Source organism: Homarus americanus, unplaced genomic scaffold (genome assembly GCF_018991925.1).
Source record: "Homarus americanus isolate GMGI-L3 unplaced genomic scaffold, GMGI_Hamer_2.0 scaffold30108, whole genome shotgun sequence".
NCBI classification, from domain to species: domain Eukaryota; kingdom Metazoa; phylum Arthropoda; class Malacostraca; order Decapoda; family Nephropidae; genus Homarus; species Homarus americanus.
The window spans coordinates 10947247-10959941 of NW_024748109.1; the positions used below are offsets into that span (position 1 = coordinate 10947247).

The following is a 12695-nucleotide window of genomic DNA, read 5'->3' on the forward strand; positions in this document are numbered from 1 at the left end:
TCACTAACACCTCTGTAGTAATAGTACACATTATCACTCACCCTTTCTGTAGTAATAGTACACATTATCACTAACACCTTCCTGTAGTAATAGTACATTATCACTCCAACTTCCTGGTAATAGTACATATCATCACACACCTTCATATGGTAATAGTACACATTATCACTAACACCTTCCTGTAGTAATAATACATTATCACTCTTCATGTAGTAATAGTACACATTATCACTCACACCTTCCTGTGAGTAATAGTACACATTATCACTCACACCTTCCTGTAGTAATAGTACACATTATCATAACACCTTCCATATTGATAATAGTACACATTATCACTAACACCTTCCTGTAGTAATAGTACACATTATCACTAACACCTTCCTGTAGTAATAGTACACATTATCACTAACACCTTCCTGTAGTAATAGTACACATTATCACTAACACCTTCCTGTAGTAATAGTACACATATCACTCACACCTTTCTGTAGTAATAGTACACATTATCACTAACACCTTCCTGTAGTAATAGTACACATTATCACTCCACACCTTTTTGTAGTACAGTAATGGACAAATTATCACTAACACCTCCTGTAGATTGTTCACATTATCACTACTTCCTTCCTGTAGTAATATACACATTATCACTAACACCTTCCTGTAGTAATAGTACACATTATCACTAACACCTTCCTGTAGTAATAGTACACATTATCACTAACACCTTCCTGTAGTAATAGTACACATTATCACTCCACCTTTTTGTAGTACAGTAATAGGACACATTATCACTAACACCTCCTGTGAGTTGTACACATTATCACTCACACCTTTCTGTAGTAGTAGTTTGACACAGTATTCACTAACACCTTCCTGTAGTAATAGTACACATTATCACTCACACCTTTCTGTAGTAGTAGTTTGACACAGTATTCACTAACACCTTCCTGTAGTAATAGTACACATTATCACTCACACCTTTCTGTAGTAGTAGTTTTACACAGTATTCACTAACACCTTCCTGTAGTAATAGTACACATTATCACGAACACTTTTCCACTCCTCCCAGACACTGGAGCAGGAGCGAGAGAGTCTGAAGGAGAGCCAAAAGATGGCACTGTCACAGCTGACCTATGAGCACCAGGGCGTCCTGGCCGACCACCAGAAGGAGCTTAGAAAGAAACTCCTCTACGAGTACTCCAAACAGGACAAGCTCGAGGCCCAGCTTAAGGAGATGCAGCTGACTCTGAACAGGTGAACATCGTATTTATTCAAGTAGTTTTGATATTCTATATTTTTATAACGTAAATCAATGAATAGATACAGAAAAATTGATACAGTACTGGAACGTTTATATATATATATATATATATATATATATATATATATATATATATATATATATATATATATATATATATATATATATATATATATATATATGCAAATAAATCACTGTAGGTGCGCGTGATCCAGGTATATACTGATAACCACAAGGAAAAAGAAAACACGGAGTGTTTTCTTTTTCCTTGTGGTTATCAGTATATATACTGTATATATATATATAGTTATATATATATATATATATATATATATATATATATATATATATATATATATATATATATATATATATATATATATATATATATATATATATATATATATATATGTATTTTTTTATTTTATTTTTTTAATAATATTTCCTTCCGACAGCCTAAACATACTTGATCAGACAGCTCTGCTGCCCAAAATATAACACTGTGGTTCTCTAGATACAGTTCTAAGATATTACTGTGATGTAGACACTAACAGGCCGGTCACCCCCAAACACCCCAACAAGGTATATGCTTTCAGAATCTAACAAAACGGTTGCTCCCAAGATATTAACAAACTTTGATGTTCACAGACACAGATCAGCTACCCCTAGATAATAACAGACTTTGGTGCTCACAGGCAGGTAGAGGAGGCAGTGCAGCGGACAAGGAAGGAGCTACAACAGCGCCTGGACGAGCAGGAGTCTGTCGTGCAGCAGCTCAAGACGGACCTAGAAAAGGTAAGACGCCTACCTATAGATGTGAAAGCTACTTAATGTCACTGTGATAATGTAATTCCTAACTGCAAATGTAATAAGATTCAAGCATACGAAAATGTGTTATTTTGGTGAAGTAATAGCCTCTTTAAGAAGAATTTCGCATTATCAAAATATCTATTTAAAGTGTCTGCATATTACATAAATTATGAATTAAGGATGCCGCCTTTCCATTTTTCCTTGTAACTAAAAATTCACACTCCGTACAGTCTCGTTCAAGATTCTTCGAACACTGCTGGAGACATCTGGCGCCTCAAGGCCGTTTGTTTACGTCGTAAAAATTATGAATGAATGTAAAAGTGATCGGTGATTGGTTATTTAGTTCTCCGTTGCTTAATTAATGGTTGGGCTTTGTTGTCTCGTATTATATTATACTTTTCTGCTGGTATATACTGTTAATTTGATTTAAAAATGGATAGAGCAATGGGCCAACCTATATGAATTTATGTTTAGATAATTTAACATAAGTAAAAATCGGTAAGTGTGTTAAAGAACATCATGCATCGGGCATAGCTGTGAGCAGGTTGTTTATGGGGCTGCTTGTTTATCATTAATTTATACTAATATTATCTTCAAACGCTTAATCCCTTTCGGGTAATTAATCCAGTCGTATTACCGATGCTAAACAGATTTCTTTCTAAAGACGCTGATTTCATGCAACACAAACTGCTGTTTTAATTCGCTGTGGGATTAAGCAGAATCATCGGTTCACTGCTACCTGTATTAAGTGTGTGTGTGCGTGCAAGCAATCAATCGAAAGAAATGTCATTTGAAATATATAATAAGCGAAGTCTACTCGGATGACAATCATAATGGCAGTTGAAAGGTCTACAGGGATACAATACACATGCTCCCCATTAGCTACACCTTCAGTCCGAGATTTAACTAATTAATCTTGAAATCTACTTTCTTCACGAGCGCGTGCGGATGTGCAAGTGTCTATGCAAGTGTGCGTGAGTGTTGGATCATTATTGTAAGTTATGAAAAAATTGTGAGGTAACGTAACATAGTTTGGTATATTGGCAAGGATTTCTTCCCATTTCTTATTAATAAATGAAAAGAGAAAATATATACAAATACAATTATTACAGTAAACGTTTTCTAATAATAATACATAAATATATTGTGAACGGCATGACATAAACTTATTAAATATAAGATTATGAGATTGAAATATGAAAGATCAATTTCCTCATCACAAGTGCCTTGCAGAGCCGGATCGAACAGCTGTGATCGAACCATTACATACAGTATTGTATGAATTGTGTCGTTTTACAGTTGTTTCTTTGTCTCCGTCTCCCTCTCACATGCAATATATTTATCATATATGATACTGTACTCTTTCATAATAATTATAAGTATAATGTTATGATTTGTTTGACTTAAATCATCTTGTATACATACTGCACAAGTGAGGATATTAGAAGAGGACTGCTTTCTTTACATTTATTATACAATTTGACATATATTCATGAAATTTATATTTATTTCAGTTAACAGAAAAAATGAATATCGATGTCCATTCAGTATGTAACGTTGATTACATAGAAATATTATTTCTGACACATTAACATTTAGTCCAGCCACCTTCATTCTCGATTACTTGCTACAGTCTTTTGGGAACGGAGGTGACGTGATTGTGTATCAGTTGCGGTTTCCGCCTCAGCACCTCCCACTCACAGTGTGTATGCTCCTGTAGCTGCACCCTGGTTTTCTCTTCCGCTGGCTCCCACACGATCACATTATTGGCCCAAATATTTTCTATAGGGTTCATGTCACAACGCTTACTTGGCCAGTATAAAACTTGAAAATTTCTTTGTTCTGCAACCCACCGCGTTACAATCCGTGCAGTATGGATAGTACACCCATCGTGCATGAAAATAATGTTTTCGGGAAACGGGGAAGCATATGCACGCACCGAGGGAAGCATAACTTCTTTGAGTATTTTTTTTCAATTTCAATTTCAATTGTTTATTCCTTGATAGAGGAAGCGGGATCCTAGTGCTGTCACTAGGTACCCCGGTACAATAACACCAGAAGCATCTGGCAAGTGTGACAAGTATATACCTCATAAATATTATAAAGGGGCTTACTAAAGCCTAAGGAAGGAAGGATATTCCTTTAACACATAATCAATGTTATTTACATAATATCTGGCCAGTATGGGGAGGATCATCGTGTCTCCGTCAGGGGGTCGTGGAGTGGTGGTCCAGCAGGCATCACGGAAGCGTTGTGTGTGGGGACATCTTAGGAGGTAGTGGATAAGGGTGCGGCTGTCGGGTCTTCTGCATAATGCACAAGAGCGTTGCTCAGGGGATGCGGGGATTTTGAGTATTTCTAAATACTGTTCAGCTGTGAATCTTCCTTCTATGTCAGTCAGCTTTCCAACTCTGTGCAATTATATCCATCCCAAACATTGCAAGTCACATGGCCACTCCTTGCTTCCTCATAAATATCGGGTCTAGCATATCGGGTGTTGTTCCTCCTCCAGCAAGGCAACCTTCCGTGAGAGGTAGATGAGAAAGTTTTTTCGTCAGTGAATATTTCTCTTCCCCAGAAATCTAGGTCTTCTTCAGCATACCGTCGAGCAAACTGTAACCTGCCCCCGCAATGTCGCTCATTTAACCTCTCCTTGGTGGCGGGAGTTCTTTGGTGAATGCCTCCTTCGTGAAGTCTTCGCTTGATTGTTAAAAGGGAAATATTTAATTGGAGATCCTCTCTCATTGAAACTGAAGTCTTGAAGGGGTTGACCTCAGCGAAATTCTGGATGGCTTCAACCTGTGCAGGTGTTGTTCTGCGCGGCATTCCCGTCCTGTGGTGGTCCTTTAAACTTCCCTCCTCTTCCCATCGATTAATCCAATAATTAATATACCGTTGACCAAGAAATACCCAATTCTCGTGCAATTTCAGTGGGTGAAAACCCAGCCTCTTTCATGCCGATTATTCTTCCACGTTCAGTGATTTTATGTGTGTGGTATTCCATGTTGGTAGGGTCCTTCTACAATTGAGGGAGTGGAAGGGTAGTCAGCACGGACAACACCTCTGTCTCCCTCACCTTCCCGCCAATAACGTCAGCGTTATATTTATATTTTATTAGGCATTTATAAAAACTAATCGATGAATAAATAAATAAATAAGATAAAAAATTATAATACATCATACACATTTTTGAAAATATAGAATAAAATAAATTGTTAATAGACACCAGACTAAAAGTGACGTCATCTACACAAGTCCGAAACAAGGATTTAGGGGGGGGGGGGGGCTGTTGCTAATAGTCACTCAACGAAAGAAATACCAATTGACGTTTACAATATTCAACTTCTTAGAATGACAATGATATTGCTAGATAAAAGCTTGTAAAAGTATTAGGCATATGCCACCACACTAATTCACACCATCATTTAAACAACGCCATTATTAAACACACACACACACACACATACACACACACACAAACACACACACACACACACACACACACTTACTACGGGTAGTAGTGAACCGATGAATCTGCTTAATCCCACAGCGAATTAAAACTGCAGTTTGCGTTGCATGAAATCAGCGTCTTTAGAAAGAAATATGGTTGTCATCGGTAATACGACTGGATTAATTACCCGAAATGGATTAAACGTTTGAAAATAATATCAGTATAAATTAATGATTAACAAGCAGCCTCATAAACAACCTGCTCACAGCTTTGCCCGATGCATGATGTTCTTTAACATACTTACCGATTTTTAGTTATGTTAAATTATCTAAACATGAATTCATATAGGTTGGCCCATTGGTCTATTCAGTTTTAAATCAAATTAACAGTATTTCCCAGCAGAAAAATATAATATAATACGAAACAACAAAGCTCAACCATTAATTAAGCAACGGGGAACTAAGTAACGAATCACCGATCACTTTTACATTCATTCATAATTTTTACTACGTACTATAGTGAGCTGCCAGCTTGTTCCAGCAGTGTTCGAAGAATCTTGAACGAAACTGTATCTAACACCAACGCTTCCAAAAAGTGTTGCAGGTGAGTGCTAAAACACTGTTTGGCTGGGAGGCAGGGAGTCGTCTTAAGGCGGGAGTAGAAGGTCTTAACAATGTCGCACCGCAAATACCTACGGGTTTCAGTGGCCAGTATGGGGAGGATCATCGTGTCTCCGTCAGGGGGTCGTGGAGTGGTGGTCCAGCAGGCGTCACGGAAGCGTTGTGTGTGGGGACATCTTAGGAGGTAGTGGATAAGGGCGCGCCTGTCGGGTCTTCTGCATAATGCACAAGAGCGTTCCTCAGGGGATGCGGGGATACCAATCTCCCAGGCAAAGTCATACCCAATGATGATACGGGCAGCAATCACGTCCCCTTTCAGCGACCCTTTCCCATAGACATACGAGAGGTCAGGAAGTTTACAGAGGACATCGTACCAGGTGGGCGGGGAGTCCAGGGGGATGGCTGCTTCCCGAGCTTCTCTCTGTTTGCGGCGAATTTGGGTCCTAAGCTGTAAAAGTATTCGAGGAACAACGTAGTCAGGTGTGGCCTTGTTGCAGTCAGTCTTGGTAAGGTCATCTGCTGCCTCATTCCCCAAGGTTCCAACATGACTGGGTATCCATAGGAATGTCACAGGACGGCCTGCATCCTGAAGTGTGGATGTTAACCCTCGTATTCGGAGGATGAGGTCCTTATTTTCCCCTGATCCAAATGCGATCCCGTCGAGAGCAGACCTGGAATCGCAGCAGACAAGCAAGGGTCAGAAACCATCTGCTTCTTCCTCAGCGAGAAGGGCAGCAAGGAGGGCTATTAGTTCAGCCTGAGTGGAGGATGCCCCGTCAGAAACTCTGAGAGACAGTTTGATAGGCTCAGGGGCATGAGGACGGGAGATGTAGACACCAGCCCCGGCCCGACCTGTAGCGGGGTCAACAGAACCATCAGTGTAGAGGACGACCCTACCTGGGGACCAGTGGGCGATCCTGGAGAGATGGTATTTGCAGAGAATAACAGGGTTCACGTGGGATTTCGGGAGCGGTCCACCGAGGGCAATCACTTCAGGTTGAAAATCCAGCCAGGGAGAAGGGGACGAACCAACAGCAGGGGTGACAACAATATCAGGCAGGAGGTCGTGTTCCTGAAGGGCTCGGATGAGTGACCCTCGCCACTGTCTTCTAGATGGAGGTCGGCCTCGGACAGCAGGAGTCAAGTTGGCTTGGACATAGTTGCCCCGAGGATCCCGTAGAATGGAAACGGCAGTTTTTAGGTAAAACTCCTGGACACGATCCTGTAAGGGGGAAACACCAAGTTCGGTATATAGAGAAGTAGAGCGTGTCCACTGAGGAGCCCCAAGGATGATACGAGCAGCTTTCCTCTGGATAACTTCGAGACGGTTGACAGCAGTCCGACTAATGTTGACGAGGGCAGGGGCGGCGTAGTCGACACAAGAACGGACAAAGGACTTGTACATGGTGAGACGTACAGGGGTGGTGGCACCAAGGGAACCCCTGCACATGGTAGAGAGGGGAGCGAGAGGCCGAAAGCATATGTCTCGAAGATAGCGGACTTCAGGGATTTGACAACGTGTGCGAGTTACATACACACCCAGGTATTTTGTCTCATTAACCCAGTCCAAGGGCGTTCCTGATAAGAGAAGGGGTGGAGGTACAACACGACCGAGCCACATGGCTTTTGTTTTCGCAGTTGAAAGAAGGAAACCAAGTAAATCACACTCTCTGGAGACCAGATCAAGGGCTTCCTGCATGCTGAGGTAGTCAGGGGCTTGGAGGAGGACATCGTCGGCATATCCTGAGTGGACAACTTCTGTCGGCCACGGGAGAGATGCAATGGAGTGCATGAGAGTGTTAAACAAGGTGGGACTCAGGACTCCGCCTTGAGGGGTGCCGAGGTTCATTTCTTGAACAGGAGGTATAGAGCCTTCAACGCGAACCCGGGCTTGACGTCCAGTGAGGTAAGAGGCGATCCATTGAAGAAGTCTCTCTTTAACCCCTAACCGCGCAAGTTCAGCTAAAATGAGGGCAGGCTGAGCCGTATCAAAGGCTCCCTTGATATCAAGGAAGACGGAGACGCGGGCAGTCTGATTGCAATAAAGGGAAGCAATAGAGTGTGCTGTGCTGCGATGTTGTATGAAACCATTGAGGGAGTTGTGGAAGCCGCCTATGGTGTGAAGAAGGCGACGATGGAGTACCCTCTCCATCATCTTGCAAACACAGGAGGTAAGACTAATGGGTCGATATTTCCCAGGATCTCCCGGCTTAGGGATGGGGATAATAGTGGCATTTTTCCAGTTAGACGGGAGAACCCCATGTTCATAAGACATATTGTAGAGAGCAAGCAAGGGGCCGTTAGGAATATTAGTACAGGCGTTGAGGACGGAGTAGGTTATCTGATCATCCCCAGGAGAGGTGTCTTTTCTAGAGCGACGAGCACTGTCAAGCTCGAACTGTGTGATGGGATGATCAGTGGGGGCAGGGGAGGTAAGAGCAGCACGAACAACAGGCTCAGACGCATCGATGCGAGCCTGCACTGCCTCCTGCATTGGATCTGGAAGTGCCTCAGGGGAGGAAGCTCGTGCCCAGTCCTCCATTAAAGAGCAGGCAAGGGAGGCGGGGTCAGGGTGGGGAGGAGGCCTCCGTCGAGTACCCCGTATAGCATTAATCCGATTCCATACATAAGAGGGTGACGACTGGAACGATAGAGACCCCGTGAAGGATAGCCAGTCCGCCTCACGAATCCGACGACGCTCCTGAGTTGCAAAGGAGCACCAATTTTTGAAGTCTTCCCAGTCCTCTGGAGAGCGAGACCTCCGTATGGCAGAGTGGAGATCACGGGTTACCTGCCGGAGATGTCTCATGGCAGGGATACGATACCAGTAGTTGGTGGCACTTCTGGGGTGACGGGGAGGGCGTGGAGGGGTAGCACGATTGACAGAGTCATACACGGCATCAACAAAATCAGCGCTGTAAGAGTCAAGGGACTGGGGGACAACATAGGAATCCGCCCAGGTAGAAAGGTATTGGGTAAAGGAAGGAACAGCATCTTGTGTGAGACGAAGGCGAGGGGATCGATAAGGAGCTGATGTCGGGGCAGAGAAGGAGAGCCTGAGATGGGTAGTAACGGCAAGATGGTCACTATACAGAGCAGGCTCGGTGCAGACGGTAGGATGAAAGGAGGTATGACCGTTCAATAGTCGGTGCAGACGGTAGGATGAAAGGAGGTATGACCGTTCAATAGTAAGCCAACATCAAGGAAACTATGGGGGAGGCGAGTAGGATCGTCAGGACAAAGAAAACGAACATCATCATCCCCATTAAGAAACTGTGAGAGATGTGATCCGTTAAGGGTACATGGCGTGGGATGATCCGGAGTAAGAGTGGGATGGCGGGCATTAAAGTCGCCAAGAACAATAGTGGGAATCCCATCATGGAGGTCGTGAAGAACCTGGGGGTCCAGAGAATCACTCTTGAAATGAACATTGACTACACGAAGGGTCCGGTCACCAAGAGTAAGGGAGACAGAAAGTAATTCAGACGGGGGTCCATGTGAGTCAGGTGAAGGGAGACGAACAGATGGAATGGTGTTACGCACAAGGGTGAGGAGGCCACGAGCCTGCCCACGGTACCGAGGCAGGGTGTAAACAGTATAGCCAGAGAGGCGGAGTGGAGTAACATCGTCTGTGATGGTTTCCTGAAGCAGAGCAACATTTACTTGATGGGAGAGCACAAACTGGGCGAGGTCTGTCCGGCGAGGTCTAAGTCCCTGGATGTTCCATTGTAAGAAGAGGAGGGAACGGCCTCCGGTGTGAGATGAGTCGGTGGGGCTAGACAGGGCTCCAGAGGAGGTACCAAATTCTGTTGAGAAAAATGGAAAGGGGGGAGTGGGAGAGCGAGGGATGGATCCTCCATCTCGGGAGAAGGAAGGAGGCGGGTCATCAGGGCTTGCAAAGTGCGCCCCTGTTGGGTCAGGGTGTCCTGAATGAGTTGTTGTTGCCTCTGCAATGTCGCAATTGTTTTCACAAACAAGTCGAGTTGGGCAGAGAGAAGGTTGATTTGCTTGGAGTGGCGATCCAGACGGAGAGTGATTGTTTCCATAGAACCAACTTGGTGTACCTGTACAGGAGCTGGAGGTGGCGGCGAGGATTGCTGAGGGCCCGACTGGGCAGGTGGTGGTGGTAGCGACGGAGAGGGACGGTGAGGGTTCAGTTGAGTAAGAGGTGGTGGTGCTGGTGAGAGACAGCGGGAGTCCGGGTGGGCAGGAGGTGGTGGTGACTGTGTGGCAGGGCCGGCAACGATCTTGTTCCAAGAACGGTAGGGAGAGGGAGGGACGGGAGAAAGGATGGGTGGTAGGGGTGATAGGGGGGATGGTAGAGGAGAGGAGATCAATGGGAAATCCTTGGTGGATGGAAGAGGCGGTGGTGGATAGGAGTGAGGTTTGGTTGACAAGGGCTTCGTCAGAGACGAGGGCGGTGGTACAAGGTAAGTTTTCCCCAGGCGAGTGCCAGGACGCTGTGGGCAATTGGCATTCCAGGCGTGGTGACTGCCATGGCAATTGACACACCGTGGATTAACTGGGATTTTGTTCTGAATTTTCGATTTGCATTCCACTGTGTCGTGAGGACCTGCACAGAAACCGCAGGCGACCATCCTCGTGCACTCCCAGGTGCGTTGTTTCCACGATTGGCAACGACCACAGATTTTCGGAGTTCCGATAAATCGGTCGAGAGGACAGTTGTGAATTGGTCCTACATTCACCTTCGGAGGGAGGGGGCCTACCCACCAGCCGATGAGTTCGTTGGATGGACGTTTGGAGACCGGATTGATGTGGCGTTCCATGTCCAGTAGTTGTGGCAGAAGAGGGCGAGGATCGTCGATAGGGATCTCCCAGGGTACGTGGCGAACCATTACCTTGGTACGGCGAGTGTCTGGGGTGATGGTGGTGAACTTCAGCATCACCTCCCCCTGGGGAGCAGGAAAGCCCACCTGAGTGAGCAGGCATACCGTCTCGTCCATTTGTGTGGTGACTATCACGGCTGTGGGACTTCGGCGGAGGCGAAGTGTTGAGTCCTGAAGTGGAGAGGAGTGACGGAAGAACCAGGTCGTCCGTGTGCTCAGAGGCAAGTCCCGAGGAAAGGCGAGACGACGAAGGCGCGACGGGGCAGGGAGACAAAGGGAATCCCCTATGTCCATCGTCGGCGGAGGGTCGGTCATTGAGCCACATGTAAGCTCACTTGGGGACCCCGATGACAGGAGGAGGAGGCCACCCTCTACAGCAGTATTTGTTTGATTGTGTTCTCCAGGACTGAGAAGACTTCATTTTCCAAAGATCATAAATTAAACTGTCAACGGATCGTATGCCGAACTTTCATCTTTACTGGAGATAAAGGAACTCATTCAATTGGTTGATTTAAGTTGAAGTAGAAAAATAACTCTGAAGATTGTACAATAATAAGGCCCAAAACGGTACAAAAGTAATGGCCAAACCGTATAAAATAACGCCCAAAACAGCATAAAAATTACACTGACATTACCTGCATAAGATAACTCGAAGCCAGAACCAGCACAGGGACAAAATTTTGCGGAGAATAATTTTGAATTTGGTCCCTTGGTAGTCGTGGCCACTGTCATAGCTTGTAAACATTCAAACGTCAACAAATCAGGGGTGAAAATATATATATTTAATGTTTACCAGACTTCTCAGATAAATTTTCATTTTATTTATTTATTTATTTTATTTTATTTTTTCAACATCACACATCCATGGCTCGTCAGCACTCAGCTCACTCACCTCTTGGACAACATCAAGATATTGTTCCAGAATATTTTCAGATTCAATCTTTTTTTTTAAGCTTTGTATTTATTTATTTATTATTATTATTATTATTATTATTATTATTATTATTATTATTATTATTATTATTATTATTATTATTATTATTATTATTATTATTATTATTATTATTATTATTATTATTATTATTATTATTATTATTATTATTATTATTATTATTATTACTATTATTATTATTATTTCGCCCCCAGGCCTGATGTGGGTCATTGACCTGTGCCCTAGTAGGCTAATCCAGTAAGAAAAGAAAAAAATGCTCATAATGTATCGCATAAAAATCTTACTGCATCTTAGATGAACTAAGATTTTCTTCAACAATTCACACGAAGGACATGTTACCGTCAGACAAGTGTAGAGTTGGAACGGGAGCGCAGTGAGGGGGCGGAAATTGTGCGGCTGGTGGAAGCGTCGACAGAGGCAGAGCTGGCGCAGGTGCGCGCCAGTCTCCACGCCCAGTTGGCCGAGGAGCACCAGAACGTCATCAAGTTGCGCAGCGAAAGGGCCGCCCTCAGGAAGAACTACGTCACGTGAGTACAAACCCTCGTCACATCGTCTAGTGGTGAGCCTTTTGCCACCTGGTAAAGTGTGTCTATAATGGGAAGTTGTATATAAAACACACAAACAACTCTTAACACTTGCAGTATGATGGCACCAATTAATACGGATCCCTGAGTAGACTCATAACATTTGACTTCATCTTCGACGAAAGTTCGAGTTGTCGATAGCTGATTGACCGATGCATTTATCG

General features: G+C 43.9%; 1 protein-coding gene across 1 annotated transcript; it reads left to right on the top strand.

Annotated features, from left to right (window-relative positions):
- The first annotated feature begins 1318 nt into the window (after positions 1 to 1318).
- Positions 1319 to 12478, top strand: LOC121880127. The gene is made up of 3 exons (XM_042387186.1): positions 1319 to 1345; positions 1967 to 2062; positions 12293 to 12478. Exons 1-3 carry the CDS (start codon positions 1319 to 1321, stop codon positions 12476 to 12478), a joined length of 309 nt encoding a protein of 102 aa, XP_042243120.1.
- Positions 12479 to 12695: the final 217 nt, after the last annotated feature.